This window comes from Falco peregrinus, chromosome 5, assembly GCF_023634155.1.
Source record: "Falco peregrinus isolate bFalPer1 chromosome 5, bFalPer1.pri, whole genome shotgun sequence".
Taxonomy (NCBI): domain Eukaryota; kingdom Metazoa; phylum Chordata; class Aves; order Falconiformes; family Falconidae; genus Falco; species Falco peregrinus.
In genome coordinates, this window is record NC_073725.1 from 3,241,550 (window position 1) to 3,255,842 (window position 14,293).

The 14,293-nt window shown below is 42.0% G+C and overlaps 1 protein-coding gene across 1 annotated transcript in view; it reads left to right on the forward strand.

Annotated features, from left to right (window-relative positions):
• Positions 1–14,293, forward strand: part of DNAH11 (dynein axonemal heavy chain 11) — a 135,066-nt gene that overhangs the window by 116,390 nt on the left and 4,383 nt on the right. Inside the window, 7 exon segments of the mRNA XM_055803629.1 lie at positions 2,083–2,327; positions 4,643–4,822; positions 8,659–8,808; positions 12,426–12,601; positions 12,603–12,666; positions 14,096–14,243; positions 14,246–14,265. Of these exon segments, the coding sequence (XP_055659604.1) occupies positions 2,083–2,327; positions 4,643–4,822; positions 8,659–8,808; positions 12,426–12,601; positions 12,603–12,666; positions 14,096–14,243; positions 14,246–14,265 (983 nt within the window).

Genomic DNA, 14,293 nt, shown 5'->3' on the forward strand with positions numbered 1-14,293 from the left:
TAGGAACCCCTTTTCCCTGAAGCCAAACAAGAAATGCATGTTCCAGGCCTTGATATTCAGGAGGTCGTGGGGATGGGGGGATTCCCTCCTCCTCTGCTTTAACCCCAGCAGTGTTTGGCTGCCAACCGGGTTGCCTGCAACAAATGAGGAGATGGGTTAGGTTCAGTGCTGTCTGCCGGCTGAAATAAAATCACTGTGAGATTGGGGGGGGGGGGGGGGGGGGCGGGACTTTGGCATGCTTGGCACTGTGCGAACCTGTACAAACTGACTCCTTCATCAACAGTGAAACTGGAAGAATTCTCGACCTGGGTTTCGCACAAGTAAGCTAGTCACGCTAGTCTGAAAATAACCCTGCTTTTCTGCTAGGGAGTATAGAAATGTTGTTACGAAGGAAAGAGCAGAGTTGGTTTTTCAGGGGAATTTCAGAGTTCTCAGCTGCCCTGGGGACAGGTAAATGGGAAATCAGCAGTGTTGTGTATCTGAAGCCACAGGGATAAATGGGGAACATCGGGGGGGCTTTGAGTGTTACAGACCTCCTGCATCTTCCAGCCCATCGTGCCTGGCTTCTGAGGGAGGAGAGAGGTGACAGTTTTGCTGTGAAGATTTTTGATAGTGAAGGACTGGGGAAAGTCCAAAAGGAGACTACATAAAGATGTTAGACCAAATCCCAAATGGTGCTAATCTAGCTAGAGCTAGTGGGATTTGGATGTACTCAGTGCTTCTCAAGCTTCAGTCTTCTGGGTTTTGGCCCCAAGACCCTATAAGTTTATGTTTAAAAAAATATCCTGGAGCAAAAAGTTGAAGTATTTTAGTATGCATTTTGTTGGAGACTAGGGTGTGTATAATTAAGATATTTAAAAAGTTCTGAGTGACCTAGAAAATACTTTAAAAATTGCTTTAGCTTCAAACCTAGCAAACACAGTTGGCACAGTGGTTGGTAAACTGGCAGAAGAAAGACTGGCTTGAAATTTTTTGGTAAAAGGTTTAACTCTTCTGTTACACTTAATTGATTTCTCAGACTCAGGCATCTGATGTATCGAATGGTTATTATATTAAGGCTTGAATCATTTCCACTTTGCAGTGGATGGATGTGGCCTATAGAAAAACGCAGGTGCTGCCAGGCTGCTATCTTGTGATGTGATATAGAAGTTTTCCTCTCTTGCCATTCCCCTGTTCCTTTTTCCACGCATCAAGGGACAATTTGGGAACATTCCCTCAGCAGGTCTCATCATAAAGTGATGCAGGAGCCAGTGTGATGGACACATCGTATTCCTTGGCTGGTGTATGGAACTGTAATTTCTCTTGCAGTGTACAGAGGTGGAGGCCAGTGCCATCGGCAGGTTCTGGCACAGCAGTGAAGAGCCGGAGAGAAGCTGAATGGCTGAGCTGCAATTTGAGTTGAAATGCTAGTGTTGTAACGAAAGAAAGTGGACTCTGGGCTGATGGAAGGGTGAACACAGCTGTAGCCCAGCCACATTTTAAACCTTTCTCTTGATATTCCCATATTTCACCAGTAGATGCTTTGCAGGCAGATACTTTTCCATTATACCTCGCTACTCTGATCTATCGATGACTTTCCACTCTCTTCATATATTAAGAACCTTAAAGACTATCAGGCTCTGAAGTGGTATGAAACATATTTTTTAAGTAGCAGGATAGCTGTAAACATTTTTCCTTGTCTAGCACTTCTTCAGTCTTGTTCCTGGTATGCATTCAACATGTTTTGTTCTAGGTCCCAGTTCTACAGGAAATTTAAGTAGTCTACGTGTCTGCTGAGTTATGCTTACCTTTACATGTGGTATCACCTACGCCCCCAGATCACTTAAACCCGAGTTTATAATACTTTCTTTAGCTTCAGCATCAAGGCCTGAAACTTCAGAGGCTAGTGGTGAAACTTCTGCTATTTTAACACATATCAAGAAGTGGCAGTAGCTAAGAATCTTCGGGTTTCTTTGTATTATCAATTTATTTAATAATAAAAGGATGCTTTGAATTAATTAACAATATTCCATTACAAAGTAAAGTCATAGTAACTATGTCTTAAGGATAACACATTTATTATTTTTCTCACAATAACCATAGTGGCTGTTTTTCAACACAATATTCATCTAGTAGCCAAGTGGCTAGGAACCTTGGAAAAACTCCTTGAGCAATACAGTGAAAAAAGTCATCCTGATCTCCATGTCTGTGTTAGTGCTGAACCAGCTCCAACCCCAGAAGAGCACGTTATTCCTCAAGGAACAATAGGAAACTCGATTACAATTACCAGTGAGCCTCCTGTAGGGATGCTGGCTAATTTACATGCTGCGCTCTACAGTTCTGACCAGGTAAAAGTATGAGGTACTTTTCTTTGTTTTTCCCAGTCGTTTTAATTACTCCTTTCCCCATGGGGAGAAGCAATAACGTTGATGACCACTTTCTAGGAGACCAGAACTTTTGGATCTTTGTGCTTCCGAGCTAACCTGACAGCTGCAGGGTGCCAACCCTCTGTGCCTCGTGCTGCCTCCGTGTTGCCCGTCAGTGTTGAGCAGGAGGAAGGGCATTACAGTGATGCATATGTTTGTGTTCTCCAATATAGGCATGCATAGGTATGCTTACAAAGGTAGAGGTGCCTTTATCACACCAGCTTTCAGTCTCGTCAAAAAAGCTGTCTATGCTGTGAAGTCAGAGCTCTTTCACTCGGTGGTACTAGCAGACTTTGCTCCGCTCTAAATTCGGTCTGACCGTGTCCCTTCTGCAGAGTGGATTGATGGACCTGGATGTTTGGGCCATGGCTCAGGACCCTGTGTGTGGGTTCCTGTAGTCAGAAAGAAATTAATGAGCAAGGGTTACGCACCGTTTGTTGTTTTGTCTTTCACTCTTCTCCTGCATGAGTTTCTGTGGAGCTGCTGGGTGGGTGGGCAGAACTAGGAGAAAGAAAACGTGAGAATGGGGAGAACAGGGGTGTCACTGGACGTGCGTGGCTTCCTTCCCCCTGGGTCCCCCTGCACACGCTCCCTGCCTGTTACCCCAGGGAGCGTGTGCAGATCTTCAGGCTCAGCGCAAGTCAGCTTCCCTGCAGCAGTGGAAGCGCTGGAGGCAGCGAGCTTATTCGTGTCAGCAAAGCAGACCATGATAAAGGCAACCATAACTGTACACTTCAGCCTTCCGGCAACGCATCAACATGCATTTATTTGAGCACAGAGCACATAAAGGCAGAGCCTGGATGTGAAAAGGCTACGTTTCTGTTAAAGGGAACTCTGCTAACCAATGCCTAGAAAAAAGAGCTGTGCGCTAAAAGATCCATGTCAGAGCTACCTTGGCTACAAATTAATTGATTTTGATGGTATGATATGATTCAGAAATACACTCGTGAGAAGGAAGAATGGCTGTGGGTTTGTAGCTAAACAGGCAGCAATTAATACAGCCATGTTTTTCTTTTTTTTATAACTTATTATAATAATATTTTTGAAAGAAAGCAGAAGAAGCTAGATAAAGGCAATTCATACACATTGTCATCCTACTTCGGGCAGTGTTCAGTTCAAGAAAAATATATATGTGTATGTATTTTAATTAGCTAATTTCTAAATTTGATACTTCAGAAAACTCTCTTTTCTCCCCCATTATTTTGAGCCATGGGTGTTTGTGGCTTACTACAAATTCCTGTGCAGACACTGCCTTTAATATATTTCTAGTTCAGGTATTTTAATTTTTTTGGGAAAAAAATATGTCATATTTTTCATATGACAAAAACATATGTCATAATCAAACTGTATCTAATCCAGGTGGAATGAATTTCATGTTTTGTGGTTTTCTTCAGGATAGAAGCTTGTGTTGTATTTTTTGTGGTTAAACTCAGGATTCTGACTTTTGGTCAGACATAAAATCCTTCACCTTTGCTCAGACTTCGTTATATGTTGTTCAGTTCAGGATGACCTATTTCCTTTTGATAGGCAAGGGTTTATCCCTCTGAAGTTCATTCCACACATTTATGTTTTTAGGGGTATCAAAAGTCATTTTTTGATGTCGATTACTTCTTAAACTAAAAGGTAGAAAAATATTAAGAAAGCTAAGAATGAATTCCTGCAGGTTTTATAGGCAAATGCCAAATAGTTTGTCTCAGTAATTTAAAAACCAGTTGAAGCCCTGTGCAGGATCTCATCTTGCCAAGATTCTCTACTAGGCAAAAAAAAAGGCAAAGGAGGCAAAAAGAAAATATCCTGAACTTCAATTTCAGACATGACTCTTTGGAAAACAATGTAAAATTTGAAGGAGTAGTTTTAATGAATGTTAACCTGGCAAATTTTCTGCATGGGATAAAGTCTGTGGATGATTTATGCTAAGAAACTATAGCAGTTACCTGAGTAGTATTTATAGAGTCTTAGTTCAAGTCTCTATTTTTATTGGTTTCAGTAGCAAAACGGCTCTCCTTTCCTAAGGGACATCTGGAAATAAAAAGATAACCATCAACACGTCTGCAGCTGGGGATCACTCCAAAAAATACAGTCTAATAGTCACTGATCACTAGGAAACCCATTTCTCATTCTCTTTCAAACCCCAGGCCTGTGAGTGCTGCTGTGGGCAGCTGAGGCAGGCACGCCATCGGTAACGGTAACGCTGCCGCTGGCTGACTCGGTAAATACATTCCTGTCTTCTTCGGCAGGATACCCTTGAACTGTGCACCGGAGAAGGGGAATTTGAAAGCGTGCTTTTTCCTCTGTGCTGTTTTCACACTTGCCTTGCTGGGATTCTGAAGCTTGACCTTCAGGGCTGGAATAGAAGGGATCCTGTTCGGTGCTGCAGATCTTGCCCGCCGTCTGTATCGCTGCCCTCTGCCGCTATTTAGAGGACCCATACAAAGGTAAGAAGTAGTCGGGTAACCCCCCACCAAGGTCATTTCAACTCAATCAGCCGTTTATACTGAATAAGGGGGACAGGATTCTTCCTCTGAAGCTGCTGTGTAAGCAGCTGGCATTGCAGGATGCTGCCGCCAAGTATGTGTCGTGGTTTAGCCCGACGGGCAGTTAACCACCACACAGCCGTTCTGTCACTCCCCACACACATGGTGGGACTGGGGAGAGAATTGGTAAAAAATGTAAAATCCATGGGTTGAGATAAAGACAGTTTAATGGGAGAGAAAAGGAAGGGAAAATAATAATAATGATAAAAGAATTGGAATATACAAAACAAGTGATGCACAATGCAAAGAACTGGAATACACAAACCAAGTGATGCACAATGCAAAGGATTGGAATATACAAACCAAACGATGCACAATGCAATTGCTCAGCACCTGCTGACCGATGCCCAGCCAGTTCCCAAGCAGGGGCCCCCAGCCCACTTTTCCCCCAGTTTGTGCACTGGGCATGTGTCAGCTGTCCCGGCTGTGTTTGCTCCCAGCTTCTTGTGCCCCCCAGCCTGCTCACCGGTGGGGTACTATGAGAAGCTGAAAAGTCCCTGACTTAGTCTAAAGACTGCTTAGCAACAATTAAAACATCAGTGTATAATCAACATTATTCTCATCCTAAATCCAAACCACAGTGCTATGCCAGCTAGTAGGAAGAAAATTAACTCTATCCCAGCCAACACCAGGACAGGTTGAAAATACTCCAGATCAGAGGGGGAGGGGGTGGGTGGGATTGTGGGTTATGTTCTGGCAGCGGATGCTTGAACTTTGTAATATAGGTCAAACCAGTTCCACATCGGTAGCTAAGGGGAAAAAAATGCCCTTCATTATGTTAACAAAAACAGTGGTTTACATGTGCATGTATGCCAAATTCATTAGGCAGGTAATGAAGCATTTGCACAAATGTAATTACATACAGCAATTCTGACAGTTCATAACACTACATTAATAATCACTACAATTAGTTCTGATGATGGAAGCAATTTACAGCACGTCACATGTATAAATAATGGTGCATTTCCTGCATGTGTCATTATTATGTATTAAGGATGCCACCTTGTTGTGACTTTCTCAGTAATGTTCCCCTTGAGTCAAAGTTAAGGGTAGATGAGTGATTTTATTTCTAAGCTACAGCATATTTCACACTTGTATAGTTTAAATACTCAGTTGAGGTCATTTGTGTAAGTTCTGTATATGAAATGCTTAAATAAAAGCAATAATTATTTATTACTGAATGATGTAGGATATTACTGAATAGGTCCTCCCATTTTAGTAATTTAAAGACATTTAAGAGGTATTTATAAAGAAAAAAGAGATAGAAATGTCACCCCTTGATGATATTTTTTCCATATCTCCCATCTTGTATTTAGTCTTAGAAATTAGTTTTCCTTTTTTTTCTTCTTACCCTTACTGACCTTTATTTAGCTAACAGGACATGAAATTGTATTTCCTTTCTGTGGTACTTGGTGTCAGTGAAATAATTGCTTAATTTTATAGTGATGATTTAATAATGTGCCCCATTTAGAAAACAAGTCTATAAAATCAGCTTATTCCAGCCCGTAGTGTTCTTTGCTAATAAATCTTGCTGCTTTAAGCTCTGTTCTTTTCAAACCACAATTCATAAGCTGGGTAATTAATTTTGCTAATTAATGAGAGGGAGAATTCTGATGACAGGGAGTACTAGAAAGGTCTTGTAAGAGTGAGAATTATTTCTTCTCTTCTCTTGGTAATATTGCTTATTGGCCCTTCTCATTGCATTGGTTAGTGATTCATGACCCTGTGGCTTTGTAAGCATGTTTAACATAGGTATTGGAGAGAGAAAAGAGGTAATAGTTTTTAAAAAACATGACTTTTTCTGTATATATACATGTATATGACTCTGTATGTGTGTATTTTTGTGTGTGTGTATATATATATATATATAAACATCTCCCAGTTGAGTATCTTTTGGGGACAGTTTTGTTTAAGACAATTAGGGATTGACCAGAAAGCATAAACTGGGAAACCTGAGCCAGCCCGTCAGCCCGTCAGCTGCTGAAAATTGCTCTGACTCCCTCATCACTTGTTCGTGGTGCTTCCCTGTGAGTATTTCATCTTCTTGCACCTCAGTCTGACTTAACCCATTTTCCTGTTGCCAGAGAAGCTCCACCACACCAACCTCTGATAGTTAAGGTCCCCTCAGGTGAAGTGCAGAATGCCTGATCCTGCCTCGTTGTCCCGCTCTTCCCACTCTGCCTTCTGATCCCCATACACGGGTTCTATCATTCAATGTGGGAGGGGGATATGGACCCCATTCTCACCATATCCATACATTGAGCAACGGCTCAGTGGGTTTTTGAGTACAACAGACCAGTTTCCTATAGAGTACAATGGCAATTATGCAAACCTGAGAGCCTGAAATATTTCTAATGCAAACCCCTCGGTTTTCTCACACTAGCAAAAGTGTCCCTTTTGGATCACCAGATTTGACTATCCCAGTGTAATCAATGTCCCAAGAGTGTGCAGCTGAATGAGCTTGTACCGAGTTAGAATATTGATATACTTTTTTAAAAGACAAAGGAAAAAGCCATTTCTTTAGATAAATATATATGGAATTAGGAAAACTTGAAACATGTTTCAGTTGCCAACAAAGAGAAAAGCAGGTTTATTCTAACTACAAGAACGCTTCATTCTAAATCCAAGTTGTTGGCGTTTTCACGGGGATTCTCTGCTGAGGCTTCTCATCACCAGCACGCAGCATTGCATATTATGTTCCAGTGGCCTTTTTTTTCCTTCTTTTACCATTCTCTTCAAACCTGTTTAAAAGAAAAATGGATTAGTGTTTCACATATTCAAATTCAAATAAACTTGTAGCAAGCAGGCTGGAATAGCTGCAGCTATTTTACTTGTTCTGTTCTGTCACATCATGCAATATTTAAAGCCTATAATTAAGTTTTCTTTGAATTGTTGGGAAGCAAATACTGCCCTCAAGGGTGTAAAGGTTCCTGTCTGGAAAGGCTTCATCACAGACTGGCATATTTTGCAAACCAAAGAGTATCTATCAAAAAGAAGCTTCAAACTCTGTGAAGCCAAATAAAACAGAGACAGTAGTTCCTTGAATAAAATGTTTTACCACTGTTAATCACACGCTATAACAGTGGCATTATGAATAGAGTTCTACAATAAACATAATGCTTATGTGATGTGGTAGTAATGGGATTAATATTAATTCATTTTTTTCTGAAGTTCTTGAATACATCCCAAATTCAAATAACGTAGAATTTCAGTTACTGAGTGTTTCCTAGTGAGGAGACATAAAAGACTGCAATCAGATACGAGTTTTTTATTTTTCCCTAAGAAAGGCACAGTAGGTTACCTTCCTGTCACTCAAGAGGATTATGATTTTAAAGATCTGTATGGGAAAATACATGCACTTGTTAATGAGTTATATTCTCTTATATCATGTGGTGTTTTGAAAATGTACTTTTCACTTAAAAGCTTTTTATAAGGGATAAGGTAGAAAACATGACATAAGGCCCAGATGACACACTTTACACCGTTATTGAATTTTAGTCGCAAACTTGGTATTTTTACTCAGGTATTTATAGATACCTCTCACCAGACTGAAACAAATCTGTTTCAGTGTAATTATTTGCTAAACAAGCAAACCCTGGCAATACGAATACATAACCATGAAGCTTTCTGGAAGGAAGTATTTGAATTTCTTTTGTTTCTTTTAACAGCTTTTATTCTGAGCAGCTTTGGTTTGTCCTTTAGAAAGCTGACCTGTTTTATTCAGTGATGCGTTCTGTTCCCCTGGGTGGGTTCCACGGGAAGACTTGTGTTACCTCTTTAGCGAGATCATGTATGTTGGCCACATCACCGATGCCTGGAATCGCAGGCTCTGCTGTATGTATCTGCAAGAACTCATCAGCCCACCTGCGGTAAGAACTTTCATATATGCCTAAAGCTCCGAACATGTATATAGGGTGTTCAGCCCAAGAGAAGGTCATCTTTCAGAATGGGACCCTTGTGGAGGAGACCACAAACTTTCTCATCTATGCAGCCCTTGTCAGGCTGTGGGGGGAAAATGTTCTCCAACTTGTAATTAGTGCAATGATTCATCATGAGCAGATTTTGACTGTGAGGGTTTCTGACTTGGCCTATGACTTGGTTAGATACTTTTGGAAGCACCCTTACTTGGCAGCTCGAGTTAAGTGTTTTGTGACACTGCTTGTATAGCCAGCTTAATGACGTTAGAAGGTAGTACCTCCAGGTTTCCATTTTCCTAACAAAACTATTCTCTTTTAAGGTGCTTCCATTTGGAAGGGTCTGGGTGGACACAGGAGACTATATTTTATGGAACTGCTTTTTAATCAACGTGACTGATAGTTAACTCACCAATTACAGCAATCCAGAATGGTGCTATCCTCAAACCTTACATTTACTGTCCGTATGTTTTCTTCTCCAGAAAAATAACAGAATGGAAATGCTATACATTTCCTTCTGTTTTCCTGATGCCAAAATGTGGAAAACAGCTTGTAAAATTGTTTCTCCTTTCCCACCGCTCTCTCATATATCTGTTTTTGTAGCTTTATCAGATGATCACCAGTTGATATATACTGAATTATTCAAATTTCACGGCTGGGTTTTCGTCCTGGACAGGAGTGTATGTGGAGCATCCATGAGTCCAAGGTGCAAGATTGCCAAAGTTGCTTCTAATCAGAAACAAACGTTAGAACTTTTGAGGCTACAAAAAGAAAATCTTGCTTTAACTTTAGCTCTCGAAAGTCTTGCATGTAAACTACTAATCTGTTTCTATATACACACATTTATATAAAATGTGTATTGCATACATAGATTTATATGTGTGTGTGTCAGTAAATATATATATAATAAAGAAAAAAGCAACTGGCTGCTTCTCCTAAGCTGCTGAACTAGTCACTTTAGAGAACTGATTGTACACAATTTGCTAAAAACAGCCAAGAGATTTTTCAAGGGCCCTTTCCAAGACTTGTTATAGTTCATTGTCCAAACGTAAAAAGCTTATCTGGGAGAAAAAAGAAAAAAAAAAAAAAATCAACATGTTATGCGTGAGCAGGTCATTTGCGGAGCCGGGCTAACTTGGGCAAAGTGCACTTTTCACCCTTGGCTGAAGCCGGCCTTTCAGCTGCAAGCAAGGGGAGCCTGCTGGTGCCTCCCCGGTCCCCAGCGCGCGGGTGTCCATATGTCAAGGAGCCACACTCAGATGAAGGCAATTGGAAGTAACTGCTCAGAAGAAGATGCCCAGAGTAAGTTGCCATGGAGATGGAAAGGCTAAACACCACTGTGCTCCTGACCTTAGCGGAGGCTGATTTCTCCAAATGACAGCTGGGGTCAGGAGGGTATGGTGGGAAGCTCATCCCGCCGGCTTCGGCTCTACCTCTAGCCTGTGGATAAGTAAAGAATTACTACTTCCAGTTTAGGCAGTCCATTAACCTTCACAAGCCTGAACTTTCATTCAAATAATTGTAAAATAAGTATAGGTAGTGAAACCTGAGCAGAATCACTGCTATTTGTATGGCCTTCGGAAAGTTTAGGGACCCAACCCTGAGTGTGGATCCACTGGTGTTTTAAACAGTAAGATAGCTTTCCAGGCTTTTTGCTGTAACTGGAAAATGTTAGAGCTCTGAAGTACAAGCAAAACCAGAAAATTATTCATTGACTGGTAGCCAAATGAATGCAAACAGGATGGCAATGCCTTTCGTCAGCGCTGGTGCTTTGTGTTCACTGGGGACTTCACCTTCTCTTTTACTTATTCGTATTACCAATGAGTTCTTCTAGCTATAAATTAATTCCACAAGGTGCGTTAGAATAAACCACTATACATCACCTTTGCTGTACCTCATCTGGGATCTGTTGTAAGGACAGAAGGATGGTGAGTTCCTGCTCTGAGCCCCCATAACCTGCAGCCTCCCTCTGCGTACGTGACTCCCATGAATACAGTAAAACCCAGTTGAAGTGCCAACGGAGCGACTGGTGAGTACAGATTGTCTGACAGAATTGATCTTCCACTCGAGGTGGATAACAGGGCTTTTGTCAGAACCTCAGCGCTACTTCAAAGTGGTGTCTTAAGACGCAGCTTATTGTGGGTAAGGTCAGTGGTGCAGGTTCAGGCGCAGGTAAATCGCTGGTTGCAGAACCAAAATTACTTCAGAAATAAGTGCTTACTGGTGTTATTGTGAGCAGCAGCTTGTTGTTGACTGTTCTAAATGCCAGAGGCCGTTAAATTTTATTGTGATTTTGTGGAGTGGACCCTGCATTAGGAAGAAATAGCTCATGTGAGAAGTACCACTTAGAGCCAGAAATATTTTTCAGCAGAAACAACTTGCAAGTCTGCTTTAAATCCCAGGCAGCTCTGTGACAGTAAGTTCAGAGAAACTCTTTGAATCCAGTGAGGTCCTCGCAGTGCAGGAGCTGGGGGAGCCTGGAAAATAAATGTGATTGCTACAGCTTTTATTCTGTCCTGTCGTCGGTAGGAGGGCAGCCCACCGAGAGGACATCTCTCCAAACTCCTCTCTACCTACTTAATTCTTTACCGGCTCCAAAGTTCCGAGCCTTATCTTTAATATCCTGACAGGGGTGGGGCCTGCCTGTTCTACAGAAATGGTGCAGTTAATAGTGTTTGGTTCAATATTAAGCTGATTAAGACCTTAATTTTTTCTGCTGTGAAAATGATTGCCACTGTCTATCTTACTGAGGCCAAGCAGCAGTACAAAACCCTGCGCAAGACTTCTGCCTTCGGAGAGATGTTTTTCTTCGGAGAGAGAGTAGGTTGTTTTTCTTTTCTTTTCCAGCTCCTGGGTGTTAACAGAAGGTAGAAGAGAAAGGAAGGGAACATCAACACATAAAGAAGTGCTCCAAGTGGCAACCATTTCTGTGGAAAGTGGATTGGGGTCACGGTTCCTGACAAGCTGAGATTGCTCTTATACTGGTGTGTGCTATCCCATTTCCACACTCCACTTACCTGTCTCTCCCTGTGACCTCTTTAATGGTTTGGTTTTGTGGGTTTTTGTTGGGGTTTTTTGTGAGTGCAGTGTGTTTCTGCAAAGCCCCTAGTTAACAACACACTAAATAGAATTAATGTTGTGGCTCATGTATTAGGATGGCGGTTCAGATGAGTTGAGGCTCCAGTCGTGCCTCTTGCACAGGTGTCCTGTGTGACTGTCTGTGTCTGTCAGTCTCTGATCTGCAGAATGGCTGATAACCCCTGCTTATCTGCTATGGGGATGCAGAAATACTTAAAATACGCTTGCCTCAGTAATGACAGTCCTTAAACTCAGCGCGTCCTCATGAAGGAAGCAGCAACAGTATTTCAGTACTACAGAAAATGGGAATGTCTAAAAAGTGTGCAAATAATAACTGCTAAAAATAGTTTGGTAACCCTGTTTTGCTGTATCAGAACATACAGGTGTCATGTTGATAAACTCCAGACAGATTTCTGAAACTTTGTAGGTGCAGAAGAATGTTTTGAGAACTGGTGACAGCATTATCAATAACATTATCGATTCTTTTACTGAAGCTTTTAGGGGAACTGGCTGTGGCACCAGGTTTCTTCACCCCATCAAATCTGGATTATGCTGGATACCATGAATACACAGATGAAATGCTACCATCTGAAAGCGCTGTACTGTACGGACTGCACCCCAATGCTGAGATGGGATACTTGACAGCAACGCCAGATAATCTCTTCAAAACTCTTGGAAATGCAACCCATGAGTTCATCCACAGGAGACAGATCAGGCCAGTCTGCAGAGGAAAAGGTAAAGTTCATCTGGTGTGTTGTCAGCGCTGTTAACAACTATTATTTCAGCAAGAGACTTCATTTCTATGGGATTTTGTTTTCTGGTAGTATGAAGAGGTGAAATCTGGGCAAGGAGGCTGGCTGGCTGACCATCTCTTAGCCAAAGCACCTCTCTCGTACCAAATCTGAGGTTTAGCAGAACAGTAACGTTAATACCTTATAAACTGTCAGATGCTGGGTTGAAGGGACCAACCCTAATATAAAGATAAGCTTTGTCACTTAATAGGGAGTTAACTGGGGCGCTGTGGTTCTGTTCATAGTCCAGGTATCTCAGACACCCAGATACCTTAGTAAAGCCAAACTGATTGCAGAAGAATGCAAAGGACTGGTTTTTAAGCATGGGACAGCACTGGTGCTGTACTTACTAGATTAAATTAATAAAGGATGAGCAGGAAAGGAGAATGTATCTCAGCTAGTTCTGTTATCAGACCCTGCTGTCTTCTGCACTTTCCTTTTAGACCTGAGAAACTATGTCCAAATGCCCCAAAAGCTGGCACATCATGGGACTGAGCCTTCAGCTCCTCATCTTTACGAGAGTTAAATTCCTCTGTGACTGCCACTTTTGTTATGCAGCTCTCCATCCCTTTCTCCCTTTCCTCTGGGCACCCTTTTCCCTGCCCCTCCTGCCCCCAGCCCCCCTCTTACCACCATCAGATCATGAAGGTTTTGCAGGGGGGAACACGACAGCTCTGCATACAAGTAGCCAAACAACGCTGCATTTCCCCGGGGGAGCTTGTGCTCTTCACCATCAGTTACCATCCACTTTAGGGAATGTGGACAATTATATATGGCATTCATCATTAATTCTGCCAGAGCTAGGGCTGAAATGGAGACTGAGCTGCACTGATGTTGTGATTTCATTCCTGCTCATTATTACTGTTAGGAATTTTCTTCATTTACGTTGTCTCAGTTCCAGAGCAGGCGGGCAGGGAGGAAGAGAGGCACTTTTGGGGGGGTGAGACTGCGTGCGCCTCTGCCTGCGCTGTGTTTTCCCTAATGCCAAGACAGTAAGGGCTGTGGGTGGTGGAGGGGGTGATGGAAGCTGTTAGGTGCTATAGAAATATAAACTACTAATCACACTTGACTACAACCCAAGGCAATCTCAGGGAACATCCTTGTAAGAGCAGTCATCCCAAGCCCAGGGACGACACGCTGGTGAGATTTGGGGCATCAATGTTACTTGGAAATGGTAAAGCCAAATAGAAGTTCCTAAGTGTTAATTGGTTTGCAGTCATTTCTCTCAATACTGCTGCCAAAGAGACAGCAAAGGTGGAGGAGCATCTGTCATCTGCCTAAGAATGTTTGCACTCTCCTGGAAAAGAAATCAGACTTAAGAGGCAAAAAGTTGATTGCAGTGATTTCTAATGGCTCTGTATTGGCCTGGACAGGTTAAGAATATTCTGGATGATATTCTTGAGATGCTTCCTGAGCAGTTTAATGTAGCAGAAATCATGCAGAAGACTACTGCCTGCAGCCCCTATGCTCTTGTTTGCCCTCAAGATCGTGAGAGGATGAACCTTCTCCTTGCAGAGATCCATAGCTGGACCTCAGTCTGAAAGCAAGTGTCTTTTTTTAATAGTACTGTT